This window comes from Microtus pennsylvanicus, chromosome 3 (assembly GCF_037038515.1).
Source record: "Microtus pennsylvanicus isolate mMicPen1 chromosome 3, mMicPen1.hap1, whole genome shotgun sequence".
Lineage (NCBI taxonomy): Eukaryota > Metazoa > Chordata > Mammalia > Rodentia > Cricetidae > Microtus > Microtus pennsylvanicus.
The window spans coordinates 13,927,299-13,949,873 of record NC_134581.1 but is presented as its reverse complement, the minus strand read 5'-3'; the positions used below and the strand labels follow the sequence as shown (position 1 = coordinate 13,949,873).

The 22,575-nt window shown below is 47.7% G+C and overlaps 1 protein-coding gene across 1 annotated transcript; it reads left to right on the top strand.

Moving 5' to 3' along the window:
* The first annotated feature begins 3,905 nt into the window (after positions 1-3,905).
* Positions 3,906-20,826, top strand: Elp6 (elongator acetyltransferase complex subunit 6). The gene is made up of 7 exons (XM_075964450.1): positions 3,906-4,070; positions 6,281-6,359; positions 9,448-9,518; positions 10,746-10,864; positions 12,503-12,704; positions 16,900-17,046; positions 20,336-20,826. The coding sequence occupies exons 1-7, from the start codon at positions 4,017-4,019 to the stop codon at positions 20,462-20,464; spliced, it is 801 nt and encodes a 266-aa protein (XP_075820565.1). The 5' UTR covers positions 3,906-4,016; the 3' UTR covers positions 20,465-20,826.
* Positions 20,827-22,575: the final 1,749 nt, after the last annotated feature.

The following is a 22,575-nucleotide window of genomic DNA, read 5'->3' as shown; positions in this document are numbered from 1 at the left end:
TTTAATCCCAGCACTCGGGAGGCAGAGGCAGGCGGATCTCTGTGAGTTCGAGACCAGCCTGGTCTACAAGAGCTAGTTCCAGGACAGGCTCCAAAGCCACAGAGAAACCCTGTCTCGAAAAACCAAAAAAAAAAAAAAAAAAAAAGATTTATTTATTTATTATGTATACAGTGTTCTGCCTGTGTGCATACCTGCACCCCAGAAGAGGGCACCAGATCTCATTACAGATGGTTGTGAGCCACCACGTGGTTGCTGGGAATTGAACTCAGGACCTCTGGAAGAACAGTCAATGTTCTTAACCACTGAGCCATCTCTCCAGCCCCCCCTTTTTTTTTCTTTTGGTTTTTCGAGACAGGGTTTCTCTGTGGTTTTGGAGCCTGTCCTGGAACTAGCTCTTGTAGACCAGGCTGGTCTCAAACTCACAGAGATCCGCCTGCCTCTGCCTCCCAAGTGCTGGAATTAAAGGCGTGCGCCACCACCGCCCAGCCAGTGCTCTTAACTGCTGAGGCATCTCTCCAGCCCCAACTACAATTTCTTAGTGAGGCCAACTCTGACAACTACTTTAAAACCCTGTATCCATCTTTTGGTTTCCTCTATAGTACCTACAGAGAATGGGCATTTTTGCTTTTCTTCTTCTTTTTTTGTTTTGTTTGTTTTTGTTTCTTGTTTTTCAAGATAGGGTGTCTATAATGGATTAAGTAAAATGCTGCGGGGTCTTGAGTGGCTTCAGCGGCAGAAAAGTTGCAGGTCTCCAAGCAGCGGCAGTGGGCAGCGGGTCCAAAAGCAGTTAAGGAACAGTGCAGTTCCCAAATGCCTGCAGTGGGCCATGAGGGGCAGCAAGTCCCATGAGAGACAGACAGATGCACACAACATGAGACCAGCCGCAGGTCTCTGAATGTGGCTGGTCCCAGGCAGGGAGCCACGTGGTGGAGGAGAGACAAGTGGATAGGCATGCCATCCAGAGTGAGGTTGGATATTTATTTAGTGGGTTATGGAAGGGAAGGGGAGAGGGGTAAGGAAAGAAGGGGAAAGAGCAGAGAGAAACAGAGACAGAAAAGGAAGGGGAGAAATGGGGAGAATGGAGAAGGCAAAAGCTGCCTCTTCAGGGGGAGAGATGAAAAATAAAGGGACTCAGGTGGAAAGCTTAAGATCAGCTTGCCTTGGAGAACTGGGAGGGAGTGGGCGTGGCTTGTCTCTTAAAGGGACAAAGCAGCAGGGCAGTGATGGCACACGCATTTAATCCCAGCACTCGGGAGGCAGAGGCAGGCGGATCTCTGTGAGTTCTAGGCCAGCCTGGTCTACAAGAGCTAGTGCCAGGACAGGCTCCAAAGCTACAGAGAAACCCTGTCTCGAAAAATTTAAAAAAACAAAAAAAGACACAGAGCAGACCATTACAGTGTCTCCGTGTAACCGCTCTGGCTGTTCTGGTACCTGATTTGAGGTCTCGAACTCAGAGATCTGCCTGCTTCTGCCCCTCGATTGCTGGGATCAAAGGCGTGCACCACCACCACCTAGTGAGAAAGGACGTTTTTATATTTATTTTTTATTCCTAATTATTTCTTTTGAGATTGTAATATAATCACATCATCTTCCCTTTCCTCTCTCCAAACCTTCCATATATCTCCCCTTGCTCTTTCACACTGACGACCTCTTTTCTCAATGTTGTTACATGCATATATGTTTATGTATATATTCCATTATTTTTATTCTTTTTGGTTGGTTGGTTGGGTTTTGGGTTTTCTTGATACAGCATTTCACTGTGTAGCCGTGGTTGTCCTGGAACTTGCTTTGTAGACCAGGCTGGAACCCAGAGATCCAGCCTCTGCCTCAAGAGTGCTAGTCACCTATTTCAGACGTTTCTCTATAGTACTTAGAAAGCTAAAAACAGAGAAGGAACACAGCGTAAATTTCAAATATAAGTTTAAAAGAAAATGCTTCCCTGAACTGGGCAGTGTTGGCGTATGTCTTTTATCCCAGCACTCAGGAGACTGAGGTAGGCAGATCTCTGTGAATTTGAAACCAGCCCGGTCTTCAGAGTGAGATCCAGAACAGTCAGAGCTACACAGAGAAACCCTATCATGAAAAACCAAAAAAAGAAACAAGAAAGAAAGACAAGAAAGCACTTCAGAAGGCGCACACACGTTGGGAGGGTGCTCTGCTCAGCACTAGAACTCAGCAAGTTCATCAGATCTCTGCCAAGACTATATGACAATCCCATAATCCACTGACACAAAAAAAGCAGTCGATCTGATGCGCACGGAGCTGGACCCGGTTCCGGAGAGAGGGCCACACAGAAAGTGTGTTCTACTAACGCCTGTTCGCCTCCTCGGTGCTGGACAGAGCCAGCCTCGCCACCCTCTTCCACATCTTCCCTACAGAATCAGAATAAGCCCATGCTAACCTCGTATGTTTCCTTACTGTTTTAAATTGAAAGACCCCCACCTAGCAGCAATAAGTTAGCAGCAGCAATAACGCTATTTTACAAGGCTTGAATTTTTGAGCAACATAACGGAAAGCTAGGACAGGGGAGTTCAATTTAGAGATAAGGGCGTTGGTCAACTTGGGGGCAAGGGCGGTTGAGCCAGACAAGATATCTATGGTCGACCATCTGGACTGCCAGCAGGGGACTTGGGGTCCAGAAGAACAGTTTGTACCCTAGATGGGCCGAGTCAGCATGCATATCTGATTTCTTGGAAACCACAGAACTGTACTCAGTTTGAACCCGAGCCTTATTCAAATTGCCCAATCAGAACCCTGTAACTATGCTTCTCGCTTCTGTAATAGCGCTTCTGCTTCCCTACCCTATAAAAAAACCCACTGCTCCAACCTGAAGGCGCACTAGTCCTCCGAGCGACTAAGACGCCCCAGGTACCTGTGTATCTGAATAAACCTCTTGCTGTTTGCATCCGCACGAGTGGTTTCGCTGTTCCTTGGGAGGGTCTCCCCAGACTGAAAGGCAGCCCACCTTGGGGGTCTTTCAAAATAAACACAGTGGTGTCTTCGAACCTAGGGGAAAAAAAAGAGTGCTAGTCACAGGTGTCGGCAAGTTTTTTATGTTGTTTTTGCTGTAATGGGGCTGAAACGCAGGGTTTCCCACATGTTAGGCAAGTGCATGTCCTCAGATTTATAATATCTTATTCCCTAGCTTTTTTTTTTTTGAAAGAGAGGGCCTCACATTTAAAAAAAAAGCAAAACAAAACAAAATCAGAAACAAAACTATGCATAGGAATGTTTTGACTGAACGCACCATTTTTATGTCTGATGCCCTGGGAGGCCAGAAGAGGTATCCGATTCCCTGGAACTGGAGTTACAGAACTTATGTGGCCAGCGGGAATCAAATCAGGGTTCTCTGAAATCTGTGGAGTCCTCTTAAAATTTTTGCATGTTGTGTGTGTGTGTGCGGGGGGTGTGTGTGCTGCAGAGGCCAGAAGATGGCATCGGATCCCCTGGAGTGGGAGTTAAAGGCTGAGTAATCCAATATGGGTGCTGAGACCCAAAGCCTGGCCCTCCGGAAGAGCAACAAGCCATCTCTTTAACCCGTCGTCTTTTGCTTTTATATAGAGAACTTTCAGGACATAGTTTTGTGCTAGTAAGTTTTGATTTCCCGCTTTCTGTGAAGGTCATGCCAGCATCTTCCCTATAAGGATCTAGCCCAAGCTTGTGTGCAACACACGAGGAAACCATGTGGAGAGACCGAGACCCGGAGCTGCAGGGAAGCCTGCCCAAAGAAAGGAGGAAGCTCGCCCTCTTCCGCTAAGACGTAGGGGAAAAGGCCACTACCGAAGCCACAGCATAGCCCATTGCTAGACTAGTGATTGCTCTACGGCGCGGCATCACCGGGACACGTGATCACGCGCTTGCGCAGCAGCATCACAAATTCAAACCTGATTGGCTGATGCGGGGAGAGGGATCACGCGTGCGCACTTTCTCACGCGCGAGCAAGGCCTCGGCGGGTGTTGTTCTTCTGTCTTCATGCTCTCTCTCTGTAGAGCCCTAATTCCTCACCCCAGTTCACAATGTTCCCGGAACTCAATAACCTTCTCAGCACCACCCCAGACAAGACTGAGCAGGTAAGATGTCGGGCGGCCCAGAAGGGGGCGTGTCCCGGGAGCGTGCGGGAAGATTGCAACCGGAAAGCCGCGCCGTGGGGCTGGCGCGGCTGCCGTAAACCCAGGGCATCTGGGAGTTGTAGTCTGGAGAGGGCTCGCCAGGACCGAGGTTGACTGCTTGGGCCTCCGTAAGATTGGCGACTGAGTCATCTTGCGTGTGCTTAGCGTCCTTGTACGCCGTTTCCATCCCCTGGGACCGTGTCCTCCGTGCCACTCTGGCGCCCAGAGGTGGTTGCAGTGCGGGTTCGAGAGGAGCCTCTTACCTGAGTCTCCCTCCACCGTGGAACATTCAAGTTGCTGATGGTGTCCTTTTTTTTTTCTTTAAAGATTTATTTATTATGTATACAATATTCTACATTGTATGCCTGAAGGCCAGAAGAAGGCACCAGATCTCATTTTGGAATGGTTGTGAGCCACCATGTGGTTGCTGGGAATTGAACCTAGGACCTCTGGAAGAGCAGTGCTCTCCAGCCCCCCTGATGCTGTCTAAGAACTGTCAACAACAGTTCAACATCTGTTTGCACAAAGCATTCAGCAAAGTCCTTCCACTCCATTTTCCTCAGGCTGTGCACTCTCCACGGAACCTCAATGTCTTTCACATTTTCACGTAGAGGTTACCTCTGCCAGGATTATATGTGTCTTATTCTATAATTGGCAGTGAACATATCACGTGTGGAAAGTCCTTAAATGATCCTTGTCGACTTTATTTGCCCAACAGTTCTTGACTGTCCAAGCCTCCAGTTAGCTCTGGCTACTTTGTGAATTGCTAGGGTATTTCCCAGGTCCACAGTGACAACAGGAAATGGGTGGGTCAGGTACTTAAGGCCCGGAAGTATGATTTGGCATTTTGTCTGTGTGTGTGTGGGGCAACTGAAACCTAGAGACATTAGACACATTTGCCTAAAGTTGACACAGCATTGAGGTGATGTGTGACGGACACCCTTTGATCCTGCTGTTGCTACTCACAGAAGTAGAAAAGGCTCCAGCGGGTAGCTACACACTGCTGGGACTTTTTTTTTTTTGCTTGTTTTTGTTTTTTGTTTTTTTGAGACTGGGTTTCTCTGTGTAGCCTTGAATGTCCAAACCAGGCTAGCCTTGAACTCAGAGATCCTCCAGCCTCTGCTTTTTTTTTTTTTTTTTTTGGTTTTTCGAGACAGGGTTTCGCTGTGGCTTTGGAGCCTGTCCTGGAACTAGCTCTTATAGACCAGGCTGGTCTCGAACTCACAGAGATCCGCCTGCCTCTGCCTCCCGAGTGCTGGGATTAAAGGCGTGCGCCACCATTGCCCAGCTAATAATTGATTTTTTTAAGATCTTATGTTTATTTTTTTTTAAGATTTATTTATTTATTATGTATATAACATTCCTTCCATGCATGCTCGCATGCCAGAAGAGGGCACCAGATCTCATAGATGGTTGTGAGCCACCATCCATGTGGTTGCTGGGAATTTTACTCAGGACCTTTGGAAGAGCAGTCAGTGCTCTTAACCTCTGAGCCATCTCTCCAGCTCCTTATGTTTATTATTTTTAACTATGTATATTCGCACATATCTGTGGATGAGTGCGGTCTGTAGAAACTAGAAGATTGTTAGACCCTCCTGGAGCTGGAGTTACAGGCAGTTGTCAGTTGCCTGATGCTGGTACTAGGAACCAAACCTGGTCCCTGCAGAGCAGTGTATTCCCTTGTAAGTCATCTCTCCAGCCCTGATTTTTTTTTTCAGTTTTTGATCTTTGCGTGCATACGTGTTCCCACTTTTGTGTATGTGGATAAGGTTGCACACACACATGCCCTGGTGTGGGCGTGGCGGTCAGTCCTCTTACTTTGTTTTGAGATGGTTGTTCACTGCATACATTAGCTGGACCAAGAGCTTCTAGAGGTTTTCTGTCTTTGCCTTCTGTCTCTCTGTAGAAGCACTGAGCTTACAGATGCTCACTCCTGGTAGTGACTTTTACTCAAGTTCTGAGGATTTGAACTGAGGTCCTCATTATCACACAGTGAGTGATTTACCCACTGAGCCATCTCCTCCACTCTGACGTTTATTTATTTTTGGGTTAATTGAGTATATATATATAGCATTAGCACTAACAAGTAGAAATGTCCGTAATTGTCTTGATTTTCTGCGGGGACGAACCTCTCACAGTGGGTCTGATTTACGTACGTTTTTAACTTTCAGGGGAAACTGACTCTGCTCTGTGATGCCAAGACCGACGGCAGCTTCCTTGTGCATCATTTCCTTTCCTTCTACCTCAAAGGTAGGCAGCTCCCTGATGCTATAGAAAAGGAAACTCAGGTCTGCAGAGATGGCTTGGAGGTTAAGATCACTGGCTACTCTCTCAGAGGACCCAGGTTTGATTCCTAGCACCCAATAATGGGCTCATAACTATCTGTGACTTCAAATAAAACAAAAATTAGTAATGGTTTAGCTGGACATGGTGGCACATGCTTTTAGAACTAGTTCTTGGGAGGCAGGACAGCCAGGGCCGTGTAGAGAAATTCGTCCCAAATAAGCAAACAAACAAACACAAGAAAAGGAAACCCAGGGGCTAGAGAGATGGCTCAGAGGTTATGAGCACTGGCTGCTCTTCCAGAGGTCCTGAGTTCAATTCCCAGCTACCACATGGTAACTCATAACTATCTATAGTGAGATCTGGTGCCCTCTTCTGTTATGGAGCCTGTCCTGGAACTCACTCTTGTAGACCAGGCTGGCCTTGAACTCACAGAGATCCACCTTCCTCTGCCTCCTAAGTGTTGGGATTAAAGGCCTGTGCCACCACCCCCCCGGCCTTGTGGAGGTATTATTGTGAATCTTAGTCTCCTGTAGCCCAGGCTAGGCTTTGACTTGCTATATAGCAGAGGTTGACCCAGAATTTCAGTTCCTCCTTTCTCCACCTTGAAAGTCCTAGAATTACAGATGTGTCCCCCATGCCTGGTTTTATTCAGTGCTGGGCGTCCAGCTCACTGCTTCATGGATGCTAGGTAAGCACATTGTCAGCTTAGCTACGTCCCCAGCACAACACCCGTTCACTGTTGGCTGCTCCCTGAGGATGCACTTGCCGGCCATGATATGGGGTAAACCTGTAGTATGCCTTGCTGTACTCGTTTACAGCTTTGAAGTAATTTTGTTTTTTCATATGATGTGATTTTTCTATTCTATATCATAGAAAAACAAAATAGTTTATGGATAAATTATTAGAATGAATACAGCTCAGTTAAGTAGCTGAAGTTTCTTAGAATTTAATACCTTGTCATATGACACTTTTTATCCATTGTATTCCTGTATACACAACAAAATTGGAGAAGAGACACAATTTACAAGAGAATAAAATTAAGTACCTAGGCGCTATGGAAATAGTACATTTGGTAAAATGCCTGCCACCCAAGGACCTGAGTCCCATTCTCCAGAACTTCCATCAAAGCTGTGTGTGGTGCAGATCTGTAAGCATAGCACTGGGGGTGGGGGTGGGAGGACAGGAGAAGAGTGGGGCAGATCCTGGAAGCTCAGCAACCGTCCAGCCTAGCCAGTCAGTGAGCTCCAGATCCAGTGAGAGACCCTGTCTCCAAAAATGAGATGGGAACAGCTGAGCAGGCCACCTGATGCTGATCTTTGACCTCCACACATGCACACACACACACGTGCTTCAGAGCCAGGGTGATAACTCAGTTAGTAAATGCATGGCCTGATGACCTCCTGAGCTCAATCCCTAGGGCCCACGTGGTGGGAGGGAAGAATAATTCCCACACGCTCTCTTCTGTCTTCTGTATCCACCCTGGACATGTATACAGCCCACAGATAGATAGATAGATAGATAGATAGATAGATAGATAGATAGATAGATAGATAGATAGATAAGTAAATAACCAAGCAAAGTATGGAGATGTAATTTAGCAGTAGTACTGGGCTTAATCCCCAGTACTAGAAAACAAAAGGAATAAAGTACATTTTGGCTTGGTAAGATGGTTCCGTAAGTAAAAGTACTTGTTCCACAAGTTTGCACCCTGGCTTCAATGTTTGGACCCGTGTGAAGGTTTGGAAGGAGAGAACGAACTCCTCAAAACTGTTCTCTGACTTCTATGCTTATACACATCATGCAGACATACAACAGGAATTTTTTATGCATCTTAGGGAGTTGGGGTTGTAGCTCAGTTTATAGACAGTTTGCTTAATATATGTGAAGCCTGGAGTTGAATTCCCAGCACCATATAAACCAAGTGCGGTAGCTCAAGCTACTAATCCAAGCATTCAGGAGTTAGAGGCCAGAGAATTAAGAGTTCAAGGTTGACCTGGGGAAATGGTTTAGTGTTAAAAGTATGGGCTGGTTTTCCAGGGAATCCAGGTTTTACTTCCAGCGCCCACATAATCACTCACAAGTGTGTAACTTCAGTTCTAGGGCATCTGTTGCCCTCTTCTAGTCAATAAGGACACCAGACATACTTAGTGCATACAAGCATGCATTCAGGTCAAACATCCTATACATAATATTAAAACATAAATAGAACTGAGTAGTAGTGTCGCATGCCTTTCCCAGCACTTGGGGAGGCAGAGGCCGGTGAATCTCTGTGAGTTTGGGGCCAGCCTGGTCTATGTAGATAGTTCCAGGACAACTATAGCTACATAGTGAGACCCTGTCTTTAAAAACCAAAAGAAAGCAAAAATAGAGTTCAAGGTCATCCTGGGTTATATAGGGAGTTGAAGACCAGCATTAAGACTCTAGCTCAAAATAAAGAGGAGTGTGGTGGTTTGAATAGGTGTGACCCTGTTTGAAAGCTTGATCTGTAGGGAGTGGCGCTATTAGGAGGTGTGGCCTTGTTGAAGGGAGTGTGTCACCTCCTGAGGCGGCAGGCTTTGAGGTCTCATATATGCCCAAGCCATACAGTGTGGGACACAGTTTACTCTTGGTTGCTTGTGAATCAAGAGTCACAAGAATTCTCAGCACCATGTCTGCTTACATGCTGCCTTGCTTCCCGCCACAATAGTGGCCTAAACTTCTGAAACTGCTAGCCAGCCGCAATGAGTTTTCTTTATAAGAGTGCGTGGTGAGTTCGGGGCCAACCTGGTCTACAGAGCTAGTTCTGGGACAGGCTCTAAAGCTACAGAGAAACCCTGTCTTGGGGGAAGAAAAGTGCCATGGTCATGATGTCTCTTCACAGCAGTGGAAACCCTAATGAGACAAGTGGGGAGGTGCATCGCAGACTGAAATCAGGCACTATCATCTCAGGGCACAAGGTCTCTGGGTGCTGCCCAGACCTCCCTCACTGCTTCCGTCTCCAGAAGAATGAATTATTCCTGTCTGGTCGTAAGCAGAGGATTTGTTTAAGAAGTCAATGTATTTTGTTTTCTAGCCAATTGTAAAGTATGCTTTGTGGCACTCGTCCAGTCCTTCAGCCACTATAATATTGTGGGGCAGAAGCTGGTAAGTATTGCAGCCCTCTCTGGTGACATCCCTGTGTAAGAGCATGTGCTACACACAGGCTAAGGCTGGGCTTTTCACTTTCTCTAGTGGAGAACCTAGGACAAAGGAAATCTTGGGACCCTGAACCCCTTATCTAAAGGATTAAAGCAAAATCTGGGCATGCTTTGTAGGAAACATATAGAATCAGACCTAGTGTTTGTAGATGATAGTCAATCAAACCCTTCATTGGATGTGGCCAGTTAAGGTTTTCTTGCCTAGCTGAATGTGGTAGCCTATGATTCTAATCCCAGCACTAGAGAGTCAGAGGCAGAAGGAGCTCTGTAAATTCAAGCCCAGTCTAGTCTACATAGTGAGTTCCATTCCAGTCAGGACTGCATTGTAAGACCCTGTTTAAAAAAAAAAAAAAAAGCCGGGCAGTGGTAGCCCTTAATCCCCGCCCCTGGGAGGTAGAGGCAGGTGGATCTCTGTGAGTTTGAGGCCAGCCTGACCTACAGAGTGATTTCCAGGACAGTCAGGACTGTCCCCCAGAGAAAACCCTGTCTCGAAAACCAAGGTTGTTTCTCCTAGCATGCACCAAGCCTGAGTTTCAATCCTCAGCACCTTGTAAACTGGTAGCGTATACCTGTTATCCCAGAACTCAGGAAGTAGAGGCAGAGGGATTGAAAGTTCAGGGCTGGGACTGCAGAGATGGAATAGTGGCTAAGAGCACTTAGTGCTGTTGCAGAGGACCTGAGTTCGGCTCCCAGCATCCCTGTCAGGCAGCTCATAATCTCTGAGGCCCCGCACTTGCATGCCAGTCACATACACGCAATTAAAACATGAAAATAAACCTGGAAGGAAAGAGAGAAAGAAAGCCAGACTTGGTGGTGCACATCTTTAATCCCAGCACTCGGGAGGCAGAGGCAGGTAAATCCCTGTGAGTTTGAGACCATCCAGGTCTACAGAACGTGTTCCAGGATAGCCAGGGTTACACAGAGAAACCCTGTCTCAGAAAAAAAACAAAATAAATTTAAAAAAAAATTCAAGGTTATCTTGTATACAACATTGTAAGTCAGGATCTGCTTGGGATACACGAATCCTTGTCGTGAGCATCTGAGAGCAGACAGGGACGGCGGGAGCACTGAGCGGGTTTGGGATGTCTCCTACCCTCTGATTAGCTGGTGTGTAGTTTCTCTTAAAGGTTCCCCGCAGGGCACAGCACTTCACTCCATTTCTCGTCCCATTTAGGGTGTCAACCTGACAACAGCACGGGAAAGCGGGCAGCTTGTCTTCCTGGAGGGCCTCAAGTCCACAGTGGACATCTTCTTCCACACTCCGGAGGAGCCTCAACCCCTGCAGTTTCTCAGGTCAGACCGCACAGCTGGTCGGTGGGACCAGATGGGGCAGCTGTGTGTGGGAAGGCAGGAGTGGTCCCCAGAGCTATAGCAAGCGTCATTCACAGTGAGTGTGGCACAGTGAAAGGCTTTGCTGTTTCTCTGTGGTGACTCAGGCCCCTAGTGCGACTCCTTTGCTTTTTTGTGCCCTTATGTAGAAACTAAGGGTTATGGGCTAGTGACCAGTATTGATAAATACAATTTTATTGGAACATAGCCATATTTGTTTGTTAGCCTATTGTCCCTGGCTGTTCGGCTTTCTAGCAACAGAGTGGGTAGCTGAGGCAGAAGGAGTGACCTGCAAGTCTAAAGATCTCTGATGTGATTCTAACAACCGAAAACTGTTGCCTTCTCGTTTAGTTTTCACCATCACAGGTCTAACTGGCTGTGCTGAGCTTTTCAACCCTTCTCAACATCAGCCCTGATTTGGCTGCTGTTTTTTTTTCTTTCACAAAGGAGTCCCCACTGCCCTGCTCTTTCAGATAGACCCTTACGCAGTGGCTAGAATGCTCTGTGTGTGCATGTATGCGTGCATATGAGCACACGCGCATGTGTGACATCTTCCCTTGCACCCTGACCTTGGATTTATCCTCCGGCTGCAGGGGCTTGTTATACCTGATCCCAGTGTGTAGGGAGCTGTTCTCCTTAGGAGTGAGGCTAGCCCAGTGCCAAGAGAGAGGGTGGTCGCCCTGGGCACTATGCTCCATTCCTCCTCCCACTGCCGGGAAATGACTGCTTGCAACATCCCTGGGGAAGGTGGAGGTGGGTTGGTCCCTATGTGTCAGAAACACGTATACCAGCAGCCTGTAGACTGCCACTCCTCCCCAAGACACCTGAAATGCTGTGTCACTTCCTCCAGCACCTCAGGGTCTCCTGGGACGCCTCTCCGGCTTGCCCCATCTGACTTACTCTTCTAGGTGCCATAGCTCTGGGGGGGGGGGGGCGCTGTATGTATGGTTCTCTTTTACTTTACATCCCTCTTATGAGACAGTCCACAGTCTTCCCCAGGCTGCTGTTGTCCTGCTTCTATAGTAGTTGGGGTAGGCATGAATCACCATGCCAGGTTTCTGTGATATCTCTTCAGGGCCCCAATTTTTGTTCATTTTTTTGTAGCTCCTAAATTTTACCTTTGTACCCCATAGGCCTCAGAAAATACTTGAACTGGAGTAAAGTAAAACTTACTCGTGTCTGTGTGTGTGTGTGTGTTCTTTTCCAGTTCCTTGCCTCCTCCAGCCTTCCTTGGTGCTACTTTGTCACAGATAAACATCTGTAGAGCCAGTCATGGTGGCACATGCCCATAATCCTAGCACTTGGGAGGTAGACAATAGGATAGTGCACTCCAGGTCAGTTCTACAGTGACACTCTATGAGGAGAAGAGAAGGACTGGGGCTGTAGTTAGGTTGACAGTGTTTCCTTAGTGCGCGGAGAGCCCTGTGTGTGACCCAGCTCCGTGTAAAGCCAGGGGTCCTCAGGAGTGGAAAGAGGAAGATGAGAAAATCAAGGTCACTACATAGTGAGTTCAAGGCCAGCCTGGGGTTCATGAGACAGTCTCAAAATAAAATAAAGCATCCATTGAGTGAGCTCTGGTGACTTTTTCCCCTGTGTCTCTAGAGAGGCCAGCGCAGGAAACCTCCAGACACTGTATGAGTTTGTACAGGACACCCTGAAGCCCGTGGACAGTGGGGAGACTCCGTGGAAGTACCCAGTGCTGTTGGTGGACAACCTCAGTGTGCTGCTGAGCCTGGGCCTGGGGGCGGTCGCTGTGCTGGACTTCATGCAGTACTGCAGGGCCACGGTTTGCTGCAAATGGAAGGTATCGAGGGGCTGCCGTTGCTGTTCTGCTTGGCCTCTGAGAACCCAGACTTGTGTGCTGTGCTTTCTCTGTCTGTTTGCTTCGAGATTAGCTTTCCTTTGGCAGACCCAGAAATTCTTTATTTCACCTATCCTGCATTGCTAAATAATAAATTCCTCAAAATTAAAGGTTGACCCAGCACTGTAGGGCAGTGCTTCGTCCTTGCCTGAGTGCCCTGTGGGTCCTTCCTTAGTAGAGAGTTTTGAAGATCAGTTAAAGTAATGACTGCAAACTCCATTATGTTTGCTTTCCTCCTGGGTTCTGGGATCTAGAACCTTTCGCTGAATCCCTTTAACAGTGGTGAAGTGGGCTGGGGCTATAGCTCAGTTGGTAGTGTGCTTGCGTTGCAGGAAGCCCTGGGTTTGATCAATAGCACTGTATAAACTAGGCATGGTGGTTTCTGACTGTACCTCAGCACTTGGGAGGCAGAGGCAGGAGGATCACTAGTTCAAACTCCCCTTCAGCTACATAGTAAGTTCCAGCTACCCTATGGTACATGAAGTTTGAAAAGGTAAAATGCAGCTTTTTGTAAACATGGTGTCACAGATCTGTAATCCCAGCACTTGGGAGGTTGTGGGAGAAGGATTGTGAGTTTGAGGCCAGGCAGAAGCCTAGTGACCTAAATTTGAGCCCCAGAACCCACATAAAGGTGGAAGGAGAGAGCACACTGTGGTAATAAGGGGAGCGGCGGTGGGGCTATGGAGTTGAGTCCCCAAAACCCCAGCCGCCTGCCCTGCCCGGCTAGCTCAGTCGGTAGAGCATGAGACTCTTAATCTCAGGGTCGTGGGTTCGAGCCCCACGTTGGGCGCCATCTGTGGTAATAAGGGGAGCGGCGGTGGGGCTATAGCACGCCACCAACAAACAGCAAAAATCTGTGTTAAATGCTCTCTCCCTTATTTTTAAGCCTTCTCAGGTTTTTTAAGTGGGTTTAGTTAGCCACACGTCTGGGCGTCATCTGTGGTAATAAGGGGAGCGGCGGTGGGGCTATGGAGTTGAGTCCCCAAAACCCCAGCCGCCTGCCCTGCCCGGCTAGCTTATGCCCCAAATAATTACACAGACACTGTATTCATTTAAACACTGCTTTGGCCCTTAGCTCTAGCCCTTACTGGCTAATTCTCACATATTAATTTAGCCCATTTCTAATCATCTGTGTAGCGCCCCTAGGTGCGCTTACCGGGAAGATTCTAGCCTAAGTCCATCCTGGGTCGGAGCTGGGGCATGGCGTGCGTCTTCCCTGGAGCAGGTAGCATGGCGTCTCTCTGAAGGCGTCTGCTCCGGAGAGAAGAGCTATGGAGTCTGACCTCACTTCCTCTTCCTCTGGGCGTTCTGTTCTGTTTACTCCACCCACCTAAGGGTGGGCCTATCAAATGGGCCTAGCAGTTTCTTTATTGCTTAGCCAAAGGAATCAACAAATTGATATATGACACTCCCACATCAGCACACTTCACAAAACTGCTTGCATAGTGTATGTGCCATACCCTCTCACACAACCCCCACAGGCTAATAAAAAAACTGTAAGAAGAAAAGGAGGCAGTTGAGTGAGAGGCCAAACATGGCCTATGTCTATAATCCTCAGTCTTGAAGCTCCAGGCCAGCCAGGACTGTGGAGCAAAACCATGTCTCAGGAGCAAACGAAAACCAGACGTTCAATGGAGTGAGGCTTGGTGTCTACTGCGGTGCCGGGCCCACAACAGCCACTGTTCAGTGAGCGATGACTGGGCCTATAGGAATGTGTGGACATTGTGTGGAAAGGCCAGACTCAGAGTGTAGAACAGTGACAGAGGGAAGTTAAGTGAACTAGCAGGGGTGTGGCCAGTCATGTGACTGCATGCACAGTCCTGCCTGGAAGCTGTGTTCTAGGAACTGCTGAGACTATCTTGACTACAGGTCAATGCAGAGAGGGAGTGGTGTGTTGAGCGTCATCATAGAAGGACGGAAGGGCAAGGGACTTGGAGATCATCTATTTGGCCAGACAGGGATTCCCATTTCCACATTCCTCATACTCTGTAGAGCCATGGTTACATGTGCGCTGCCATGCCTGGCTTTTTTTGAGGCAGGATCTCATATAGTCCAGACAGGCTGACTGAACTTGGACTTCTGATATTCTTCCTGCCACCTCTCAAGTTCTGGAAACACATGTGCACATCACACTGACCTCACACCTGCATCTTTAAAAGGTTCTTTTATTTTTTATTTGTGTGTGTGCATATGTGAATATAGATGACCTCAAAGGCCAGAGGAGGGCACAGGATCCCCTGGAGCTGGAGTTACAAGCAGTTGTGAGCTGCCTGACGTGGGTGCTGGGAACCGAACTGGGGTCTTCTGCAAAAGTAGTTACACACTTTTTGTTGTTGTTGTTGTTTGTTTCTTTATGTGGCATTGGTTGTCCTGGAACTGGCTCTGTAGACCAGGCTAACACCGCCACCACCCAGCCAGTTATATACTGCTGAGCTATCCCTTGCCCTCATACCTTAACTTTCTAAAATTCTTTTTGTATACGAATAGCCTGGTGTCCATGGAGGCTGGAAGAGAGCACTGGATCCCTTGGGACCTGAGCCACGGACAGTTATGGGCCACCATGTGGATCCTCAGGAAGAGCAATTAGTGCTCTTAACCTACTAAATCATCCCTCTATCCCACCCTACCCTACCCCACCTCACCCCACTTCATCCCATTCCCTTTAAAAATAAGGTCTTACTATTTAGCCCTGGCTGTCTTGGGAACTCACTGTGTAGACCAGGCTGCCTCTGCGTTTTGGGTGCTAGAATAACAGGTGTGGGCCTCCGCACCTAGCTCACACTTGATCCTGTGTGTTTGCTGGGGTCCAGCTCAGGTCCTCATTCTTTCACAACGAGCACTTTACCTTTGTCCAGCCCCTGTGGTTTAGTTTTTAGTAGTCCCTGGGAATTGAACTCAGGACCTTGCACTTGCTGAACTTGTGCTAAATTAAGCTGCACCCACAATTCCACCCTGTTGTTTTTCTCCTGTATGGTGTCAAGGTCAAATCTAGGGCTTCAAGCATGCTAGGCAAGCACTCTACCACTGAACTGTATACTCAAAACTCTCCTTTTGTTGGGGTAGACCCCCTCATTTCTGATTGGCTAATTTTGCTTAGCCATCAGGAGTCAGGTCACATGTGTCCTCCCTGTCTGCCCATTGAGATCTCTGCCCAATGCCTATTTCTTGTGGTCTTGTCACCCTAGCTTATCAGCATTTTCCTAGCTCCAGGGCCCAGATCTCTTTTTGGTCCTGTATTATCTGGTATATGGTGAGTTCTTGGGAGCTGTGGATTGGCTGAATGGTGCATGGCAGAATGGTGGCAATCAAATACAATTTTTTAAGCTACTTAATTTTTAATTTAAAAATACTTAAGTGGTGGCTCACGCCTTTAATGCCAGCACTCGGAGGCAGCAGCAAGCAGATCTCTAATTTTGAGACCAGCATGGTCCACAGAGCTAGTTCTAAGACAGCTAGAGCTATTATACAGAGAAACCCTGTTTCGAAAAACAAAACAAAACTTAATTTGGCTTGGTGGTGGTGGTGCATGCCTTTCTCCCAGTTCTTGAGAGGCAGAGGTAGGTGGGTCCCTGAGTTTAAGGCCAGCCTATATAAAGCTGTATAGAGCTATCTAGAACTATACAGCCTATATAGAACTCTATAGAGCGAGTTTCAGGACAACAGAAAAACACTGTATAAACCCCTTCTTTCCCACCTGAAAAAAATTCCAAAATAAAAAACAAAACCAACTTATTTTGTTAGTGGGGACATGAACATGCCAGAGACAACTTTCCACCATTTGAGGTCTGGGATGAACTCAGATCATCAGGATTAATGGTCAGTGCTGAGCCATCTTACTAGTCCCTGGTGGCATGATACTCAGGAAGAGACTGAGCTCCTAGGATGGGCTTGCTTTCAGATGAATTGAGTTGGAGGTGTAGGTTGGCCTTGCTGATGAAAGTGTGCAGTAGATGATTGGAACTAGGGTCCTGGAGCCATTCAGAGGTCTTTCTTGTGAAGAAGCTGTTGTAGTGGGAGGAGGGGGCGAGGGCTCAAGGCTGTGTGTGTGATCTGAGAGGATATTCAGAGACTAGGGGTAGAGACACTGAATACCTGGTACCCTGATAAGAAACAGATTTCCATCTTGTGTCTGATGCAGGGGAATGTGGTCGCCCTTGTGCATGATGACAGAGATGCTGAGGATGAGGAGAATGACGTCCTGCTGAATGGTCTTAGTCATCAAAGCCACCTGATCCTGCGGGCTGAGGGCCTGGCCACTGGGTTCTGTAAGGATGTGCATGGACAGGTACACAGGCTGAGCCGTGGGCTGCCGTGGGTAGGAGATAACCTTGGAAGTCCGGAGTTTCCTGAATGCCAGTCAGTGCCCTGCACCGGGTGATATAGAGACTCCTGGAGCAAGAAACACTTTTCCTGGCGGTCTCATTTGCGGCCAAAGCAGTGTTCTAAAAAGGAAACAGTTACTAGGGACTTCAGCTGCACTATCAAATAATAGCAGGATTCCGCTGCCATACTGTAGCAGGATTCGCTTTTTCTGCTCAACACAGCTCCTTTAAAAATAGAGACACGGGGCGGGGGAGGGTAGGGGGGGCTGGAGAGATGGCTCAGTGGTTAAAAGCATTGCCTGCTCTTCCAAAGGTTCCGAGTTCAATTCCCAGCAACCACATGGTGGCTCACAACCATCTGTAGTGAGGTCTGGTGCCCTCTTCTGGCCTGCAGACATATACACAACAGAATATTGTATACATAATAAATAAATAAATTTAAAAAAAAAATAGAGACACGAGGGCTGGCAAGATGGCAGAGCAGGTAAAGGTGCTTGCTGCCGAGCCTGACATCCTGGGTGGGATTTGGGAATCCACACAGTGAAGGGAGACACACACACACCACAAATAAATAAGTATAAAACTTTAGATTGGGCTTGAGAAATACTCAGAACTTAAGATCCAAGAGCAGTTTCTTTCTTTCTTTTTTTTTTTTTTTTTTTTTTTTTTTGGATTTTTCGAGACAGGGTTTCTCCGTAGCTTTTGGTTCCTGTCCTGGAACTAGCTCTTGTAGACCAGGCTGGCCTCGAACTCACAGAGATCCGCCTGCCTCTGCCTCCCGAGTGCTGGGATTAAAGGCATGCGCCACCAACGCCCGGCTCTTTTTTTTTTAATATTTATTTATTATGTATACAACACTCCGTCTGCACGCCTGAAGGCCAGAAGAGGGCGCCAGACCTCCCCACAGATGGTTGTGAGCCACCATGTGGCCGCCGGGAATTGAACTCAGGACCCTTGGAAGAGCAGGCAATGCTCCCAACCACTGAGCCATCTCTCCAGCCCCCCAAGAGCAGAGTCTGCACTGACTGGAGTTCAGTTCCTAGCATGCACAGCCGGCAGTCACAGCCGCCTATAACTCCAGCTCCAGACAACCTGACACCTTTTTCTGGCCTGTGCAGATATCTGCACTCTCATGCACATTCCCGCGTGAGGACACTCACACATATACATAATCAAAAGTAAATTTATGGTGGCACACACCTGAGGCTGAGGCAGGTGGATGTCTATGAGTTCAAGGCCAATTTGGCCTATATAGTGTGACCCAGACCAGCCAGAACAACATTAAAACAAAAAACAAAAATCTTTTCTCAAAAAACAAAACAATAACAACAAAAACAAAAGTAAAAAATAAATTCAGCACTTGGGAGGCAGAAGCAGGCAGATTTCTGTGAGCTTGAGACCACCCTTTTCTACATATTGAGCTCTGGGTTAGCCAGAGTTACATAGTAAGTCTGTCTTTAAAAACAATTTTAAACAGCAACAACAACAGAATCTTAAAGTGGCCATACTTGTGGGCCAGACATCTCCTGCCCCCGCAGTTGTCACCACTAGAATGTTTGGTGGGAAGCTGGTTTCTGCCCCTCTCGTGGTATTCCTTTTTTTTTTTTATTTTTTTTATTTTTTTTTATTTTTCAAGACAGAGTTTCTCTGTGTGACAGTCCTAACTGTCCTGGAACTCAGACTTGTAGATCAAGCTGGCTTTGAACTCACAGAGATCCACCTGCCTCTGCCTCTGCCTCTTGAGTGCTGGGATTAAAGACGTGCGCCACCACCGCCCGGCTTCTCACGGGGCTCTTGGAAGCTGTGCCTTTACACTTCGTTGTCAGGATGATTCCTGGAGCTTCCTCCTCAGCTTCCAGTTTATTTCACACTGACCACTCTTCACTCGGGTGCAGGGGAGGCATTGTTGAGAATCTCGGCAAGTCTGGCAGGTTGAGCCCAGGCATGCTATGTTGGAGCACTTGTGGTGCAGCTTGGGCAAAGGGTAGCTGACTGGGCAGCTGCGGTCTCTCTCAGCCTTCCCCAAGCATTTCAGTCAGCTGGAGCATCAACTGTAAGTGTCTTTCCTGAGGCTTGTAGAATGTCCAGATTCTAATGTGCTGATTTCCCAAGTCAGTCCAGCTGACAAGCACAAAGCCATGCCTAGAACAAAGACCAAGGGACTGGAGAGATGGCTCAGCAGTTATGAGCACTCGCTGCTCTTCCAGGAGACCCAGGTTTAGTTCCCAACACTACCTAGTGGCTTCCAACCATCTGTAACTCCAGTTCCAGGGGATCTAATACCCCACCTCTGGCCTCCATGGGCACCGACACTCACCTAGTACACATGCAGCTAAACACACGCTTATACACATAAAATAAAAGTAACAATTTTTAAAAAAAATTTAAAGAGTGGTTAGTGATGTACGTATAGCTTAGTGTTAGAGCACTTGACTAGCATGTATAGGGCCCCAAGTTCAAACTCTAGCACTAAAAAATAAAATAAGCCAGGCAGTGGTGGCACACACCTTTAATTCCAGCACTTGGGAAGCAGAGGCAGGTTCTCTGTGAGTTAGAAACCAGCCTGGTCTTCAAGAGTGAGTTCCAGGACAGTTAGGGCTGTTACACTGAGAAACCTTGTCTTGAAAAACCAAAATAAATAAAATAAAAAAGGAAGGAGGAAGGGGTATGGTGACACATGCCAGCACTCTGGAAGCAGAAGCAGTAAGCTCCCCATGAATTTGTGGCCAGCCTGGTCTACATAGCACAGTTGTCTCAAAATTACTACAGAGCTGGGTGGTGGTGGCGCACGCCTTTAAACCCTTGGCGTGCACTTGGGAGACAGAGGGAGGATGAACTCTAAGAGTTCAAGACCAGCCTGGTCTACAGTGTGAGTTCCAGGATAGCAGGGCTATGTAGAGAAATCCAGTCTGGGGGGCAGGACTGAACGAGGACAGTAGAAGGGAGGACAGAGGAGGGGAGGGGAAAACTCACAGAAGGGAAATACACAAACTACTGCTCTTCTTTGGAGGACTTTTTCATCCTTTACTTCTCTGTGAGAAGCAAACACAGCTGCTGTAATGGAGAGGCGACCTTGATTTTTCTGTTGGCTGGTAGTGTTTATTGTAAATGTTGGTCCTATTACCATATGACGTATTTGCCTGAGCTATCATAGCAACCTCAATGGGAGGTCACCAGGAGGCCCAGTGGGATTCCTGGTGGAGCGGGTCCTTGGCTGCTGCCCACCTTTCTTCATTCTTCTCCTCTCCGCAGCTGAGGATCCTCTGGAGGAGGCCGGCACAGCCCACAACCCAGCGGGATCGAAGCCTCACTTACCAATACAAGATACAGGATAAAAATGTGTCCTTTTTTGCCAAGGGAATGTCTCCTGCTATTCTGTGACCTGGTTGGGGACAACTGAGTGACTTTGGATGGTTTTGATGTGGAAGACAAAGCAGCTGGGCAGGAATGGGCATCGGGCCTTTGACAAGCTCTTCAGGCCGCACAGCTCCACTGTGGCCCGAGGACTGAATGGTGCTGGGAGGAGTGGGTGCCTTTGTTCCCCAGGACTCTGCTCAGTGAACACAGCCGCTTCTGCTGAGAGAGGCTGCGGGAAACCAGCAGAATGGAACTTCAGCCTCACCTGCCCAGTTTTGGTGGCTGTGCCTTTAAGAGCCACTGCAGGTGGAGTGAGCAGTCAGGAAGCTGTCCTGAATGGCAGCCATCCAGGCTGAGACTAGAATAAAGATGGTTCCCACACCAGGCTTCCTGGAGTTGTCTCTTTTATGTTTCATTTCCATCTTGAAGTCCAGTGAGAAAATGGGCTTGGAGAGGAGATGAGGATATTTGAGGCCTAGAACAGGCTGTGGATAATTGAGCCAGACTCCAAGGCCATACGTGCTGACTTGTGTTCCTGGAGACCAGGGCAGGTGTAGCCACCCACCAGACAGTTCTTGGAACCAGTGTGTGTGTGTGTGTGTGTGTGTGTGTGTGTGTGTGTGTGTGTGTGTGTGTGTGTTGAGGGACAGTTTGAGACAAGGTCTCTCCATGTAGCTCTGGATATCCTGGAACTCTGGCTGGCCTTGAACACAGGACTGAGAAACCTTGTCTCAAAAAACAAAAACCAACCCTTAAATAAATAAAAATATTTAATTGGGGGCTTGCTTTTAGTTTCGGAGGCTTAGTCCATGATCATCATGCAGGGAGCATGGTGGCTGGCATGGCTCAGGAGAAAAAGGGAGGGGGAGGGAAAGGGAAGGGAGAGAGAGAGAGAGAAATTGAATTTTTGAAACTTCAGAGCTTACCCCCAGCAAAACCCTTCGTTCAACAAGGCCATAATGCCTAATCCCAAGCCTTTCAAACAGTTCCACTCCCTGGTAACCAAGCATTTGAATGTATGAGCCTAGGGGGGCTGTTCTTATTCAAACCACCATAGGTGGGGAACACTGGGGATCTGTGTCACTACCAGCAAGATCACCTTAGCTGCTGCCTGCAAAGTGTGCCACCAAAGTTCCTCATCCGGCAAGATCAATAGGTGATGGCATTACCAACATAGACTCCATTGTCACCCGCAAATGCTGGCCCTTGCCAGCAGAAAAAAATTGTGGCGAAATCAGGGGTGTGGTTGGCTTGGCTCCAGCGGAAGGGGAAGGGAGTGCTGTGGAGCATGGAATCCTACTGAAATCAGGGGTGAGATCGCAAAGATGCTCTACTTCTCGGAAAATATTTAGGGTCCTGGCTGTCAAAGAGAAAGCTGCTTTGTTTCCTGAACAGGGTCTCACTATGTAGCTCAGGCTGGCCTTCAACTCATACAATACTCTTGTCCCAACCTCTTGAATCTTGGGGTTGTAGATTTATGGCATCATACCTTATTTTTTTTTTTTCGAGACAGGGTTTCTCTGTGGCTTTGGAGCCTGTTCTGGAACTAGCTCTATAGACCAGGCTGTCCTCGAACTCACAGAGATCCACTTGGCTCTGCCTTCCAATTGCTACCATGCCCAGCTATTTAATTCTATGTGAGTGCCTTGTGCTGGCAGAGCCAAAAAAAAAAAGGGGGGGGGGATTGAATCCCCTGCAGCTGGAGCTGCAGATGGCCATGAGCTGCCACCTAGGTACTAGGAGCCAAACCTAGGTCCTCTGCAAGAGCAGCAAGTGCTCTTAACCACTATGCTACCTCTGTAGCCCATTTATTATTTTAAAATAGTTTATTTCAAGCTGGGTATGGTGACACAAACCTTGGGGGACAGGCAGGTGGATCTATTAGTTCTAGGTCAACATGGTCTATACATCATGAGCTCCAGGCCAGCCAGTGCTACACAGTGAGACCCTGTGTCAAAAAACCAAAACATACTGTAGTCTCAAACAAACAAACAAAACCCCTACGATTTTATTTTAGTTATTCTCTATGTGTGTGAGTGTGTGTGTGTGTGTGTGTGTGTGTGAGAGAGAGAGAGAGAGAGAGAGAGAGAGGAGTTAGATTTGTGAGCAGCCTGCTTTAGATGCTCTGAACAAAA

Coding starts and splice junctions, on each gene's coding strand:
- Elp6 (XM_075964450.1), top strand. CDS start 4,017: ATGTTCCCGGAACTCAATAACCTTCTCAGCACCACCCCAGACAAGACT. Junction 9,519..10,745: donor ATATTGTGGGGCAGAAGCTG/GTAAGTATTGCA, acceptor CGTCCCATTTAG/GGTGTCAACCTGACAACAGC. Junction 12,705..16,899: donor CGGTTTGCTGCAAATGGAAG/GTATCGAGGGGC, acceptor TGTCTGATGCAG/GGGAATGTGGTCGCCCTTGT.